The sequence below is a fragment of the Stegodyphus dumicola genome, chromosome 2 (genome assembly GCF_044657685.1).
Source record: "Stegodyphus dumicola isolate Sdum_Otavi_A_Nest chromosome 2, ASM4465768v1".
Taxonomy (NCBI): Eukaryota; Metazoa; Arthropoda; class Arachnida; order Araneae; family Eresidae; genus Stegodyphus; species Stegodyphus dumicola.
This window is the reverse complement of record NC_140769.1, coordinates 186,634,496-186,652,325: the sequence shown is the minus strand read 5'-3', so window position 1 is coordinate 186,652,325 and position 17,830 is coordinate 186,634,496. Positions and strand designations below refer to the sequence as shown.

The window sequence follows — 17,830 nt, the reverse complement described above, 5'->3', positions numbered from 1 at the left end:
AATAATTTCTTACTTTAATTAATAAATGAATAATCATTAGGAATTGTAGTAATAATTAGTAAGTAATTATTAGTAACAGTTAAGTGGAACACTAATTATTATTTCATGATTTTTACTTAAGTGCTCATATTCTGCATAACTATATGTTGTTTAAGTTAATTAAGCATGTAAAACATATTTAGAAACAGAATCTGTGCTAAGTAGAAATCTATTTGAGAAGCCTAAAATACAAAATTCATAGAATTAATGAATCCACTGTGTTGCATAAATGTCGCTTTTTAGGAAATATAAAACCTTTAATTTTTTATGTTATTTATAGAATGATGCATATGTTTTGGTATAGTTTCCTTATTTATTCAAAGTGTCATTTTTAGAATTTTTAGTGTGAGAGTAACATTATGTTAAATAATGATATTTTTTTTTTTTTTTTTTTTTTTTTTTTTTTCAGTGCTTCTGAAATGCAGAAAATAATGGCTCAAAAATTATTGAATAGCATTAATCTGATAAACGAGGCAAGTATATTCATAATTAAAAAAAAAAAAAAAAAAAAACTTACCTGAATGCATATTGGTGTATACAGTACAAAGTCCATAATCTGGACTCGTCGGGACTTCGGCAATTCCAGATTAGAAGTTTTTCCGGATTATAGATCATCAATTTAAATCTGGTAAGATGGCATGCAGAAATTATACAATTAAAAATATGAAACGGTAATTTATAAAGTAAAGAGCAATTATGATCTAAAGGGTATCAAAATTTACAAAAAAAAAAAAAGCTTCATATTTATTTGTGTATTTTATTAAACATTTCTTTCAATGTAAGTTATTTAAGTTGCTTCATTTTTTGTGGTAATACTTTCTCTTTAATTCTATAAACGGACATAATTTCTTGTTCAGTTAAAAAGTTCCATTGTTCAAATCCTGTAATTGCTGTGTCGAGAATACTGACTAACTTGTCAATCAAAATTTTTTCGTTTTTGATAACCTCTCTGTCACTTTCTGCACTATCAGAAGTGGTACATCAAAACGTGGTTTCGCTTTGTAGATTCTTTGGCAGCTCCAGAATTGGAAACTCTTTTTGACATAATTGAAAGTTCAAGCTTAATTTTTATAATTGCTCTAACAGTCGGCAAAAAATAATAAGCTGGATCTAATTAGAAGATTAAGAAACAGCGCAGTCTGCAATATTAACTGAAATGCCTAAGAATCAGTAAAGATAATTTTAGTCTAGCTTATACCGTCCATTATACATTAAACGTGCATGCATGCATACAAAAGAAAAAGTTTGTGGCTTTGAGGTCCGGATTATAGATTGTTCCGGATAATGAATGTCCGGATTATGGACTTTGTACTGTATATGAGAGCATTCAGAAGTAAAAAATTATTGCGTACCACTCCCATGCATGATCGCCTGACCTGTGCATGATCCTAATATAACTTTACCACCTGTCTCTATCTTACCTCCTGCCTCAGCTAAATTTCATTGCTGTGCGGTCACATTTGTGAGGCTAGCAGTTTTTTTCTGAATAGGTTTGATTACAGGAGATCCCACTTAGTGTGAAATTTGAAGTATTGTTCAGTTTTAGATTGCACAGAATGTTCAGCCTATTGAGTTTTGTAGCCAAATCAAACAAGTTTATAGTGATAATGCAATGAATAAGGCTTTTGTAAGTAAGTGATGCATATTTTTAAAGTAGGGTAAACATGTATGACAAAGATCGAAGAGTCAGGTATAAGTTGTTAGGGGCAAGTTAAAAAAAGTGGACTAAAAATTCACGAAAACAAGTATTTGAATTTAATCATTACATGATTCTTCCCAAAAAATCTGAGAATTCTCTTAAAGTTGCCAAAGGTCACATGGCTATAAGATGCACCTTGACCTGCTGTGTCCTCAAACCTTGACATAAGTTAACAGGGCAAAGCATGGGAGAGTATCCCTTGATTTTCTTACTTGATATCATGAACATGGTGGCATATTTTAAAGCAACTTTATAACAAGAAATGAGACAAGGATTTCATACAAAGCACCTGAGTCCAAGTGCCATTCAATAGCATGCCATGTTTTTTTTTTTTTTTTTTTTTTTTTTAATCCAGAAAAGAAAAGAAAAATCTGATTACATTGAAACTGGTAGCAACTATCTTTTAGAACTGCAAGGCCTACCACTTGTTGGATTCATTCCAAGAGGGCAGAGAATAATGTCAGCAGCCAGCTATGAGGCTCTTCAACATCTTCAATATGCCATGCAATACAGATTTGTTGTTATATAGATCTTTGTTTATTGGGGTTGATGTTATCATGTTGATTCATGATAATGCTTGATTTCATATAGCTGCAGTAGTAATTCATTTGGGATGTTTTTAACTATCTTCTTCATAGTCCCAACTTGGCACCAAGTTGGCTTCCATCTGTTTTTGAAAACAAAGGTATTTTTTGGGAGTAAACATTTCAAAAGTGATGAAAACCTCCATGAAGCAGTAACTATATAGTTATGGCAATTTGGGTAGATGAGTGCAATAGCAGCATTGAGAAAGTTTTCCAAATTATGAAAATTAACTCTGTAACAGTGTTAACTGCATTGAAAAGTAGAATTAGAACTGGTATAAATTTGCATAAAATTTTGTTTTGATATCATTTGTTTTAATTATACAATGTTTATATTATTAATCATAGAAATTACTGTGCTTGATACAACAGAGTAACATCTAAATGTTCTTTATTTTCTGGATAAACCATGTTTTCCAAAAACAAACTTCCAAAACTAACTAAACTGTAGATTATATAACTTGTGTTGATTAGTTTTAAAAGCACTGTAAAGAATTTAGAAAATTTAAAAAAAAATTTTACATTTCTTTTTTTCCTATGTTTATACATTTAATTATCCTGTCAATATACCTGAAAATGTTACAAATTGTCATAGAAAAGGTCTATTATTACAGATGTGATTATTATTTTCTTTTAGTAAGATAATAAACATGTAAAGATAATTGAAGTATTTTAATTCTATCTTTTCCCTTCAGTTCTTTAGTTCTTTTACTAGTTTAATTTTATAAACTGCATATATATAATAAAATTTCTATTCATATTTCAGAAGAATTAAAAAACATTTCATGGATATTTCTGAGTAATCACAAACTGTCCTTTCAATTCACAATAATAATTTTTAATATCAATATTATACATATGTTTATTGTTATATGTGAGCAATAAATCTATTTACTTTCTTCTTTTATAGACTGTTGGTGATGCTATATCAAATCTTCTTTTTGTTGAATCTGTATTGCATGATTATGATTGGACTGTTGATGAATGGGATTCACTTTATTATGATTTTCCTAGTCGCCAATTAAAAGTCAAGGTTGAAATATTTTTTTATAATAGTTTGTTTATACATATGTATATGCGGAGAATTTTTTCCCTCCTTTACAAAATTCTTTACTTTTTAGAATTGTCAAAAATTTTGATTAATAACTTTCATTTCTAATACCTAAGAAATAATAAGTCTGCAGAAATTTCAGTCATATATCTTATGCATAATATTCTTAAATTCTGAAATTTAATTGAAAATGTTCTGCAGTCTCCTAGAATCTCCTTAAGTTGCTAATTTCTAATTTTAATAATTTAAGTACATTTATTACATAAATTACATTTCACTTTGAACAATAAAAGTAAAATATTTCTTTATAAATTTGAATTTTTGAAATGAATCAACTTTAAATAAATTACAATGTACTTAATTCAAATGCATGTAATATTAAAAAAAGTACAAAATGAAATTGATAAAAACTTGAAATTCCACAAAAACAGTATAAAATCTTCAGTTCAGTTTTTATTACTGGATTTAAAAAATGGATGGAGATCAAACAGAAAATGTTGGTATTCTATAGTAAGATGTGAAAGCATATAAATAGTAAATATAAGTATTCATTAACATTTTACTATTTCTTCTAGTAGATATAAGTAAATTTTTGATTTGAGTAGTTTCTCTCAGTTATTTTATTATTTTTCATATAAAAGTATTGTATGTATTTAATAGGTTCCAGATCGACAGGTTATACAAACTACTGATGCAGATCAAAAATGTGTTGCACCTAAAGGTTTACAAGAGGCCATTGATGATATAATATCCCAATACAAAAATGCAAGATCATTTGTTCGGTAATATTGTTAATAGAATTATAATTTTTCATTTTGATAATAAAATCTTTAGAATTTCTTCTCACAACAAAAGTACATCAAAGCACTGTGTGAAGTTAATGTTTTCCTCCGTAAATGCTATTTAATGAACATTTTTTTATATTGACAACCAGATATTCACATTTAGGTAATAAATGGAAAAGTTGAAAGAGACTTTTGAACTTAAAGTAAAAATGTGAAATCGAATTGAAATGCGCAAAAGTTTTTGAGACCAGATAGGTCTTTCGTCTAATTACCAGTTCACTTTACATTTTCTTTTTCAATTAATATTCTTTTTAGCAGCCTCAAGCGCTGAAAGTTTAATAAGTTTGATTGTTTATGTGTACTTCAATTTCACTTTTCAAGCTTCAACTTTTAAGTTACCGGATACTGTTTACAGTTCCACTTTCACGATAGGTTAGTCTTCCTTCCAAAAAACACTGTAAAGCAGGCTAGCTCCCTCTTTACTTTCATTAACAGGCTCTGATCAATCATATAGGGATAATTAAATGAAGCAACAAGCTTTGTAAAACTTGTAAGGCTAATGCTACTCCACTTCCCACCAATACTAATAAGACACAATCACTATGAAAGACTTTCAATTGTATCTACCAAATCACCTGTAAAGAATGTTCTCTCACATATATAGGTCAGACAAAAAACCCTCTCAACCTCAGAATTAATAACCATAGATCTCATATTAAAAAAATTAAAAATAATAGCAATAATCTCACAAAAAATAATCAGCATACAGCTATTCTCGAGCATTATAATATGCATAATTTTGATAACATAGAAATTACCGTGCTTGATATTGTACCAAACACTAAACTTAGACTTTTTAAGGAATCCTTATACATACTTCAAAAAAAGTCACTTTACCCTTACGGACTGAATGCTTATCTGAGTCATACCACCAACAGACAGACAGAAGTCTCAATATATGGACAATTCAGATTTTTTAGCAGTATAACAACCAGAGGTACCAGAGGAGGTGATTCCAAACACAAAAATTTTTTTTCTACTCAAGATCTGAATTTAATAATTAAAAATCTTCATTCCTTCCTTGAACATAATGAATTTGCTAAGAATGCCATTAAACTTCTACATACATTTAAGAATGTTACCTTGTGGAATCTAATTAAAGTCGTAAATGAAAATTTTAGCTGTTTACAAATCATAAAAGACTTAATTATAGACTTCTGCAATTTTAAACTAAAAAATAGCAATTTTTTTTACAAAAAACTGTTTTGTACGGTACAATTCAAACACCCTTCTTACGATCAACTAAAAATACCTAACATTTTCAAAAAATATCAACACTTGCTTCCTGAACAACAACTCCAAATTAAGCACTGCTTTAAATTTGAAAAGAACTTAGGTCAACTAGTTATCAACCACCACGAGATTCAAGAAAATTGCATGTGTCATTGCTAACAGGCTCTTTACCAAAAATATGTCGATCCTTTCCACCAACATGTGATAACAGGAGATCTTAACATCATTGAAGACTTAGAATTACGAGACCTTTTACAACTTGGCACCAAATTTCGTCCTACTTTTAGAATCAATAAACATCTTTGCCTCAGACAATTCAATCAAGATCTTGATAAATTTATCATGTTAGCTAGTAATAAATCCAATTTACCCACTACCACATTTCTTGAATGGAAAGCTGCGCTGATTACAGAATTTCAACATTCACTCTTCGAGGCACCTTCTTTCAACTCTCTACACAATAAGAAATGACTCTTTGATCTAATCAACAAACTACAAGATAATTTTATCGTTACAAAAATTGACAAAGCTAACAACAATTTTAGTGTTCTCTGAAAAAAGTTTTATTTCGACCTTCTGCACAAAGAACTAAATAGTAATAGCACTTACCAAAAAATTACCACCAACACTAAAATTCTTATCAATAAATTTAACGCACTATATAAAAGACTTAAAATACATCCACGGAAATATAATAACAGATTCGCAAATCTCTATGCCCTTCCAAAATTTCATAAGTCACCTATTAAATTCAGGTTTATTGCCAATAGTACCAAAAGTTATCTTAAAGAAATAGATTATCTTTTTGCAAAAAAAACTTCGTTTAATACGTGACTTGATTAATAACTATGATTTTCAAGATCTGCATTGCAACTGGATGATTTCAAGTAACGAACTCGTAATTAAGACAATTAATTCAATTAAAATCGACCATATACAATGCTACGATTTCGAAAACCTTTATACTACCTTACCGCTTGAAGAAATTTATACCAGCTTACTTGCTCTACCAGATATAATTCCTCAGATTTCTACAATAATTGATAACGAAAAATGGCAACTTTTTCTTACGAGCATGCTTTTCAATGATTATATTCTCTTTAACAATTGTATCTTTAACAAATACAAGGGATCCCAATGGGTGGAAATTTTTCAAGCTCCGTCTGCGAATTATTCCTTTTCACAAGAGAATTGACATTTGTCCGATCTCTGGACGTAGCAGAACAAAAATTTTTTCAACACATTTATCGTTACATTGATGATATCATAGCCATTAACAACCATAACAAAATAGAAGCAGCTAATATCTACCCAACTAGCTTAAAGCTAAATAAAACAAATACGGTGCAAAATAATGTAGTATACCTTGACCTTAATATCATTGATTACAATTTTATTAAAGTCTACGACAAGAGGAGAGAATTCACTTTTTCTACACTAAAGTTAACAAACTGGAATTCTAATATTTCCAAAAGAATCATCATTAACACAATTTTTTCACAGCTTCTTAGAATAAAAAGGATCTGTAATACAACAGAACACTTACAAGAAGAAGGACTTTACTTCGTCACGATTTTGAAAAATAACCAAATTCCTAAGAAAATAATTAAAAATACTTTAAAAAAAGCTGGCATTAGCCTTACCAATTTTTAGATAATTAGTTTGGGATAATGAAATTTTCTGCTTAAAGCCTATTGGAGGGCAGATGATGGATAGCTAATTCAGATTATCTAATGTAAAAATTGTATAAATGTAAATGTACAGTTAATTCTTCTACAAACATTTTCTTTCCTCCAAAGTTTTTGGCACTCTACTTTAATACTATTATGTAATAGTTTTAAATTACTTAGAAGGCCAGACTCCGCTTTTATTAAAAAAATCGGGCTTTTTCATTTTTCATAGTAGCTTGACAGCCCTCAAGCTTGAAGAATGACGACTTTTATTAACAGATGATTATTTTACAATTTACACTTTCTTTCGTGGCCAAAAATAAGTAATTTTAGCTGAATTAGCCATTTTCACTTATTTTTAACAGTTTTGTTCTTCCTACAACTTCACTGACGCTATTTTGAGTTCTTTCCGTGTCTTTTCTCATCTGTCACCCCCTTCTGTAAAAAAGAGGGGGACAAGACTTCCCGCCAACTTACTTTCTCAGCCCATTGGCCTCTTCAGTTTTAATAGCTTCGCACGATGACGTCATTGTACGATAAGGAATGTTGGTTTGAACAAGAAGGGATTTTGCGCCCTTTTCCAAAAAAATTTTTCCGGAAGCTGAGGACGGAACCTCTCAGGTCAGTTTTTTCGTTTTTTGTATAAGTTTTTTGGTCCTAATAAGACCCTGCGACATTTTTACTTACAAAATTGAATACATTTTTTTACTTACAATGTCAATTACATTTTTTTACTTACAATGTCGATTAAATTTTTTTACTTACAATGTCAATTACATTTTTTTACTTACAATGTCGATTAAATTTTTTTACTTACAATGTCGATTACATTTTTATCTGTTTACAGCACCTTTCTTCTAATAAAAGTTACGAAGTCTTTAAGGTAAAGGACCAGACCGTACGTTGATGTGTATTTTGTCTAATAGCAGACCGCTATTTATTTTAATTTATTATTTTTCTACTTTGATTTTGATTTTTATTTTACATCGCTCGGAATCATAATAGCTTTTGACACCTTAATGTGTTTTTCAGCGGACGCGTCGGGAAAAAGAGACAGAGCAGTGGAGCTACTAAAAAGGAATTATTCCAAAAGAATTTTTTCGGAAATACTAATATACTTTTGTAAAAAGTTTTTTTCGCATTAAACAAGAGCTTCAATGGTCTGTTTCGGCGTAACGCGTAATGTTATTTAGCCTATTTCGTAGAACAGTTATTTTCCCTTGAATATATATATATATATTACATAATATAAGAAAAATAAAGAATATGTAAAAGATTAAATTAGAAGTGTAAATTAATTTTCCTTCTCTAATCTAAAAATAGTAATCTCTATTTGCACTGCATCATTTCAAGAAAATTCTATGTCGTATAATTCTAATGTAATTCTGTTGATGTAAATGGAACTAAAATTCAAACAACCAATACAGTCAAAAGTCGTTAATCTGGACTCGTCGGGACTTCGGTGATTCCGGATTATCGATTTTTCTGGATTATAGATCATCAGTTTAAATCTGGTAAGATGGCATGCAGAAATTATAAAATTAAAAATATGAAACTGTAATTTATGAAATAAAGAACAATTATGATCTAAAGGGTATCGAAATTTACACACACACACACACAAAAAAAAAAAGCTTAATATTTATTTGTTTATTTTATTAAATATTCCTTTCAATGTAAGTTGCTTCATTTTTTATGTGATAATACATTCTCTTTAATTCTATAAACAGACATGATTTCTTGTTCAGTTACAAAGTTCCGCTGTTCAAGTCCTATAATTGCTGTGTCGGGAATACCGACTAATTTGTGAATCGAAATTTTTTCGTTTTCAATAACCTCTGTTACTTTCTTCGCTATCGGAAACGAATTATAATGATGAGGAATTTGATTTAAATCATATCAAAGACAGAGTACATCGAGATGAAATACTACATTTAGTAAGAAATTATAAGCCAAATAAAATAAAAACATCTGCCCTGAAGATAAGGATAGTGCTGACAGATCAACTTCCAATTCATTGCATGGCGCCGCAGCATTAAGCGTTAAAGATAAACAAAGTTTAGATAAACAAAGGATATGCCTTTATCCATTTTTTGCAGCAATTCCACTTTTTGTTTAAGGGACTTCGAAACATACTTTCGCTTTGTAGATCCTTTACATATTAGTAAATATATATAAGAAATTCTATTTGACGTAATCGAAAGTTCAAGCTTACTTTTATAAAATTGCTCTAACAGTCTGCAAAAAATAATAAGCCGAATCCAGTTCGAAGATTATGGAACAACACAATCTGCAATATTAACTGAATTACATAATTTTAGCTTACATTATACCATCCGTTATACATTAAACGTGCATTCGTAAACGTATTTTGCGCACACGCATATTAGCAGCCATAAAGATCTTATGCGCATCGACGCATGCGCAGAAAGTTTGTAGCTTTGAGGTCCAGATTATGGGTGTCCGAATTAACGACTTTTGACTGTAGTAATTTTACAGCAATATTAACCATCCAATCAGAATGCTGTGAGGACCAAAACTAACTCAGTCTGACATAAGATTTCAGAGTTGCCAACTCTCCCGATTTAGGCGGGAGACTCCCGATTTTCGACCGCTCTCCCGCCAACCCGATTTACAATATATTTCTCCCGACTTTTTCTTATTCTTAATATTTCTCACGATTTTTATGGAACTTGGCTTAATACTTCGTTATATGAACAAAAAAAAAAAAAAAAAAAAGAGATTTTGGACGTCTGAAAGCAACTGAATTTTCTCTAGATTATATCTAAAATGAAACCTTGCGAATCAGATGAGAATTTCTGCTTTGTGATTGACAGCATACGTATCCAGAAACTTCGTTCTCCAGTTGTCCAATGGGCATCGAGCTCCACTGCATGTCATCTGGCATATATTAGCCAATGAGCACAAAGCAAGCTCAAGGCCGTTGGCCGTTCTTTGGATGTTCTTTCGCTATTTCGTTCATCTTGTCCTGAGTTGTGTGAGTACACATGCCTTTAGGAAATAGTTTTAGAAATTATCGTCTTTTGATATGTCTGTGAGAAAGGTGAAATACTCGTACACGTTTCAAAAGTCATACACAGTTGACTTTCCTTCCATTATTTCTTCAAGGAAATGTAATAAATTTGCGAGGTGCACCATCTGTCGTTGCGATTTTTCGATTTCGCTTGGTGGAAGGGCAGATGTTCTCAAACATGTGCGTACACAAAAACACAAGGACAACATAAGTTGTTTTGAAAAAACGAAAAATTAAATTTTTCTTCGGAAACAAAAGACCAAAAAGTGATTAATGCAGAATGTCTGTTCTCTGCCTTTTTACTGGAGCACAGCCTGCCACTGAATGCATCGGATCACACTGCAGCTTTATTTAGAAAAATGTTTCCCGATAGTGAAATCGCTAAGAAATACTCAAGTGCAAGGACCAAAACAGGTGCAGTTGTTAAAGAAATGGGTTTGAAAAATAAATCTTCAGTTATTGATTGCATTAAAACAGCTCCGTTATGCCTCTCTACGGATGGAAGCAATAATACCAATTCAAAACTGTATCCAATTGTTGTTTTTTTTTTTTAATCCAGAGTATTCAGAAATTGAGTGCAGTTTACTTTCTGTCCCCAGTTTAGAAGGACATTCGACAGGCTTTAATATAGCACAGCTAATTATTAAAACTTTAAAATAAAATGCAGTCCCTCTGGATAATTGCTTAGCGCTTGGTGCCAATAATGCACCAGTAATGTTAGGCTTGAAGACTGGTGTTGCAGGCATCTTAAGAAAGGCAAATTCAGATTTGCAGATTATGAGGTGCACCTGCCACCTCTTAAATTTAGCAGCTGAAAAAGGGGCAGCTTCTTTACCATTAAATGTGGATGAACACATTGTTGATATTTATTATTATCTTGAAAGGAGTTATTATCTTGAAAGAAAGGAAAAATTGAAACAGTTCCAACAGCTGCATAATACTGAAATGAGAAAAATTTTGATTTTTTGTAATTTCTGCATCATTCAGCAATTCAACTGGCAGTTCTCAAAATAATACTGCAAAATATAAGCATAAAGCTGATACAAATTTCTCTCTCAAAAAAAAATTGCTCAACACACGAAACATTTTCCAATTACTGTAAGTTTATCTTGTGAAGAACGAATATTTATGTGTTTTTCTTCGCACCTTAACAAAGTTTTTTGCTTTTTTGTTTTTACAATTCATTTTGCCATCATCCGATGTTCTGAACACAATTTTACAAAGCAGAATTCCATTAATTCATGTTTTGCAATCAATGATTTATGATCTGTTTAAAGACATTTTATCAAAGTTTGTAAAACCAGTCTGTGTTTTGTCTTGTAATTCTATATATGATATGATTTATGGTGAAACAGAAAATCAGAAGGAAGATGAAGATTTGGTAATAGGAGCTGCAACTACAAAAGTAGTGGAAGAACATTCAGAAGAAGACAAAAATAAGTTTTATCTTCATGTTAGAAGTTACTTCTGTCGAGTATGTGATTACATACTACATAAATTTCCAGTCAACGATGAAGTGATTTTGCATGCTAAAGTTGCTGATGTTTCTGCTCTAGCAAATACATCTTTTTTTTGATATAAGGTACTTTTTGAACAGATTTCCTGTGTTACTTTGTTTAGTCATGAAAGATGATGATATTGATGTTGCTACTGATATACTGCAGTCGCAATTTTGCAGTTTACAATTAGAAAACTTGGATGAAGTTATAAAATCAGCTAGGATTGACACCCAGTGGAGGTTAATTGGAAAATTGAAAGGTGCTGATGGAATTTTAAAATATAGTGAACTCTCTAGAATTATGTTGGCCATCTTGACAGTTCCCCATAGTAATGCAGAGTGTGAGAGGATTTTCAGTGTTGTTGCGAAAACGAGGACTAAATTTAGATCTAATATTAGTGATGACACATTAGAAAAACTTTTATTAGCGAAAGCAGGTTTACGTGGCAATTGCTATGAACAAAATTATGAAGTTTCTTTCTTAACGAGAGCAAAATCTGCCACTGTCCATAACATTTGTATGAAAACTGATTAGTGCCTTTTTTTTTTTTTTTTTTTTTTTTTTTTTAAACGTTGAAAGTAATAAAAATGTTTTTTATGTCTAAGGTATTTTTGTTTTGCTTGCATTTAAGACTTAGTAACTATTTAAAGTTAATTCATTATTAAAAACTATATTTTTATCATTTAAAAAATCTTTTTAACATTGTGAAAAATCTCCTGATTTCTTAAAAAATCTCCTGATTTTTGAGTGTCATAGGTTGGCAAGTATGAGATTTCATCCTGAACATTACGCACTTGCTTACTTTGAATAAAGCGAAGGCTGCCAGATCCCAACTTTATCCCCTTTTCGCTTGAAAGCATCATCTAATTAAAAACTGAATCCTTCTCTATACCTCTGTTATAAGCCCCATATTTTTGTATGCTTATACTATTTGGATTACGGTTGCAAAAACTCATGTGAAAAAACTTCAATCCTTTCAGAGTAAAACGCTATGTATAGCCCTGAACGCAGCCTGGTACGTCCGTACAGATGTGATTCATTTGGACTTAAACATTAAATCTGTGGATTATGTTATTAAAAAACTTAGTCAAAATTTATTCCTCAAAATTGAACAGACTGATAACTGAGCATTGCAGCAACTACGAGAGTACAACCCAGCCACGATTGGCAGCTCACAAAAGAAACCAAGAGCCATCATTCGTCGGGACTACGACATTTACCCACCACCTAAAAGGCGTAGACACACCCCTCTAACACCAACACAGCATGTAATTACTGCATGCTAATCACGGCTTAGAGAGGAACTTGGAATCTAACACCAGTTCTAGACGCTGTGCCATGAAGGAAGGACGTCCCCTCAGCGAGCTGCCATATAGTTACTTATTTTTCCAAGCTTTACCGTCATCCTTTCCTGAAACCTGAGAAGTGGTCATTATGCAAAGTTATCATTCTGTTCACTGTAGAATCACATCTCCCACAGAACTTAATTCTGCCTTGAATATTTTCTCGCGATAACTTTATTATTTGCACTCCCATTTAATACCACATGCCAATGAGCCTATTAATTGTAAAGTCTTTCCTCTCCACTTTATGCTTTTGTGTTGTATCGTGTATATAATATATATATATATATATATATATATATATATACATCTATATATAAAATACAAAAAAATTATAAAAATTCAAAATTCAAAAAATGATTTAAAATCTTACAAAAAAATTATGTATTCCTAAGTTTTATAAATTCTTGGTATCCCTAACTTTTCTCGAGCCGTGTGGCTCCCTCAAGTGAGCAGCAAGTTTACTATTTATGCAAATTTCCTATTTCTGCTCGCTTTTACGTAATTCTGATGAGGAGATACATGGTTTTGAACCATAGGCACTCCATAATTTTTAATCCATTGGCATTGACGCACTTGCATTCTAAGTTTTGGCCTAGCTACATTGCTGTCTGTTTGGTATATATATATATATATATATTGCATGTACCTAATTTATCATGGTAATTTTTAGAGAAATTAACTAAATTTTTAATTAACACAATTTTTTAGAGATACAGATTAAGATTTTAGAGCGGTAATAAACTGTAGTATATGAACATGTCATTTATCATTATCTTTCCTAAATTAGAAAATTCTTTTAAAATTTAATAGAACTCTTAATATTTAATTATTTTTTATAATTTATACTGAAAAAAAGTTATTGCTTATGAGTGAAATGGAATTTTAATTAAAGTAAAAATATTTTCAAATTCAGTTTGTGGCACCTCTTTTCTTTAGTAAATTTGAAAATTATTTAAAAATTAGCATTAAAAACTCATTAAACAAAAAATATTTTTAGGCTTTATCCTAAAAAATTAGAGAAGTTGTCTTGCATGTTAGTTTGTACGTCTTCTTTTCCCTTTTTTTCTCTTTCTTTTAGTTTTTAATTACAGCATTTTGATCTAAGTTCAGTTTATGAACAAAATTTTATAATTTTCAGGAATTTTTTCAAATTTTAAAATGTATGGAAGCTGCTGTTTCTGATCTAATATAATAGCTGTTGTTTGAAAATTTGAAACTGAATGCATAAATTATTATTTGAAAATAGAATATAAAATTTTCACTGTTATTCTGTTATACTGGGTAATTAAAAAAATCATCTTATTTCCACTTGTTATAATTTAAAAAATTAACAATATATAATAAATAATAAACAATGCATGAATCGAAGTCAAAAATGCCTTAATTTTATTTACAAATGCTTTCTTTTAGTTATCCATGTAATGCCAAGGTGATATGAAAATTTCTGCCAAATATTTTCCTAGTGAACCTATGGCAACTATTTCCATTGCAACAGAAATGATATTTTAAGCTTTTTGACTGAGATGGAACAAACATGTGCTCTTTTACCTCTAAAAGAGGAAATCAAAGGGTATAGTATCGAGAGATCTAAGAGTTAAATAAGGTTCAAATCTAAATTATCTGGTTCACTGTGTCCAAATGAGATCCTGTTGGCATTGTGCAAGAGATATTATGCAAAGAGCTTTCTGCTGTTTAGAAAGCATTTTCTTTTTTTTTTTTTTTTTTTTTTTTTTTTTTTCTGAAGGAATTTTTTTTTAATGAGAAACTAGCTTCCTCCATTTTTTATATTCTAAGACATTTTCTCTCTACATTCTTGTAATATTATAATTATGCTTGGTTAATTTTTAAACCTAATATTTGGAAATATGTCAATAATATTTGGAAATATCAAACAACATGTCAAGTTTTCATGTGTTGTTGCATTGTTTTAACTGCAATATTTGTTAAAAGTGGCTAGGTAGAAATGATTGATTTAATGATCATATATTTATGAATTGTTCCTAACTCAATAAGCAGCAATGATACAGCATTAGTAAATACATTTTTATTTTAGAAATTAAAGTTATTGGATGACTATGCATCTGAAAGCACTTTATGATTCCATATGCCAATATAAGGAACAGTGTAAGATATTAGTTGTCTTTTTCTGTGATATAAATTTATTTCCAAATGGCACTTTTTAGGATTCTCCTAATAATCTACATATATCAGTGGTACTGCATAATATTCTTTGAGAATAATTTGTTCCATTCATGTCATAAATAACTTAAATGAGGGTGTAGAGACATTAGGTTATTTCGGAGCAGGAGTGATGAAAAATGAGCAACGCCTTCGCCAGGAATTTAACCGCGTACCTCTGGAATACGTGCCCAGCGTGCAGACCACTACACCATGCTAAGACGGTGGGAGAAATACCTTATATATGCCCCCTTTTAAAAGGTGACTGGGGTTTTTAGGGGCTCCAATTGCCAAATCCTGGGTGTGAAGAATTATCATCTACCACCCTTTTAGTTCGGTGCCACTGTAGAGACATTAGGTATTTTGGAAGCAGGAAAGATGAAAAATATACAATGCCTTTGCTGGGAATTGATCCACGGACTTCTGGAATAGGCGCCCAGCGTGCAGACTACTACATCACGAAGGCAGGTTAAGAAGGCGGGAGAAATACCTTATAAGGGAAGGCTGTTTTGGCACAAATTTTCATTACTTTTAAGGCCCATATTCACTAAATTACAATTTGTAAAGCATTTCTTCAGATTTTTCTCCATGACAAGAAGGCTCTTGTTACCATATCTAGATATGACAAAATATACGTGGAATACAATTTAGTATACCTGAATTTTATCATTGGTAAGTGTTAAGGGATTGTATGTAAGAGAATGATAAATATTAAGGGATTATAGACAAGAAATGGAGTATGCACTATTAATACTAGTATTTTAGAAAATTATCCAAAAGAATGATTTATACATTTTTTAAATAAGTTTTTTTTTTTTTTTTTTTTTCCCCTTGCAGGAATGTTTATAATACAAAAATGCATCCAAAAAAAAATCATGTATAAAAACTTTAAAACTTTTAATTGTGGGATAAATTGGAAAAACAATACAGTGATTCCAAAGTATATTTAGTATTGTCTCGAATAATCATTTGAATTAGTGGTTTTGAAGATCTCTCGTTACATATGTCTTGTTATTTAAACATTTTGACGTTAGAAACATCTTCAGTGGAGTGTCCAATACAATTTTTTTTGTTAAGTTATATAGGATGGTATTTATCATTTACACAACCTAGCAAGTGTTGTCATTGCACAAGGTCTTTATTTACTTTCAGTGTGGTTTAGCAGATATCGAGTTCCCAAAATGTTGCTGCTGATAGAGCATAAGATTTTTTAATTATCTTCAAAATTTTAAATGTAATTCCTTAATAAATTGAGTGATTGAAAAGCAGTATCAATATTTCTTAATATATGTATTTCCTTTTTTTAAATAATATATTTAATTGATGCCATTTTTTAATGTACCCAACCGATAATTTTGAAACAATAAATTAACATTTAAAAAACTATTCATGCATTTAAATGCTGGAAATTTGTGAATGTAGTATTAAATTCAACCTTTATTTGTATAATTATTAGCATTTGGATGATATCATTATTGAATCAATTGATAGTATTTTTAATAAACCATCTTAAATTCTGTAAATTTCTTAGTCATATATTCTAGTGATTTCTCCTTATTAAGTTCCATGGCCACTATTTGATTTTTCCACTTTTTAAGTAAATCAGTGACAAATAATCTATTTGATAAAATGCACATGTTAATAAATTCAAATAAAACTTTAGTATTTTAAGTTACTATATTATTAAAATGAATTGGGTAAATATATAAAATACTTAGCAATGTTTCAATGCAAAATATATTTATTTTTATAGACCTTCTGGTACTGAGGATATTGTTAGAGTGTATGCTGAAGCAGACACTCAGGTAAGTTAAATTTACTGGCATTAGTTATTTGTCATCTGTGAGTTATGCAGAATTATAGGTGGAATTTAGCTCAGCAGTAATTTTTGAATAACAATATACTTAGTTCTATATTCATTATGACTGCATCTACTAGCTGCTCATTGTAAACCAAGAATTTATCTTCTTGTAGCAATGAGAATTGAATAGTATGAGAGAAATTGAACACTGATTAGAGCAGAGGTGCATGCAGTACTAATGAAAGTTGAACATATGTATAATTGTTAAAAATAGTTATTATTTGTATTATGAATAAGTAAATAAAAAATTCAACATGTTATCATTTGCATCAATAGCTGAGAAGATAAAGTAAGATTTCAAATTTATGAGAACTTTGTTTTTCCATTAATACTTGTATTATAACCTTTCAATAGCTGACATTCTTGCATTTTATGCCAGATTTTGTATGTTACAGCATGGATAAAGTTGCCAAATACCCTTAGTGTCAATTAGTTTTTTATGCAATCTACATAAGTTCTCATGCATTTTTGTCTTTTTTAAATACTTATCAGCATATTTTCTTTAGAAGACCTCCATGACTAAACGCTTCCGCAGCATAGATAATTGCTACTTGTTTTACCTTAGTAGATTAACTGACATCAAGTTATTTAAACTTTTAATTTAAAAAGAAATAAATTTATTTTCAAAACAATTATTATTTAGGGAAATTTTTAAACTTACATCATAAGTTTTTACATGCCTAAACTTTTAATTCAGTTATTTAATTTATTGAGCATATTTTAATCAATAATTTCTATTTTAATTAATAATTTTGCAGTGATTTTTGAGATTATTAGTGAAATGATTTACT

At 30.1% G+C, this 17,830-nt stretch overlaps 1 protein-coding gene across 1 annotated transcript in view; it reads left to right on the top strand.

The window, feature by feature from the left end:
* Positions 1–17,830, top strand: part of nst (phosphoglucomutase 3-like protein nst) — a 77,505-nt gene that overhangs the window by 55,702 nt on the left and 3,973 nt on the right. Inside the window, exons 13-16 of the mRNA XM_085811529.1 lie at positions 449–512; positions 3,233–3,355; positions 4,034–4,155; positions 16,932–16,983. Coding sequence (XP_085667655.1) covers positions 449–512; positions 3,233–3,355; positions 4,034–4,155; positions 16,932–16,983 — 361 coding nt within the window. The remainder of the gene's footprint in view (positions 1–448; positions 513–3,232; positions 3,356–4,033; positions 4,156–16,931; positions 16,984–17,830) is intronic.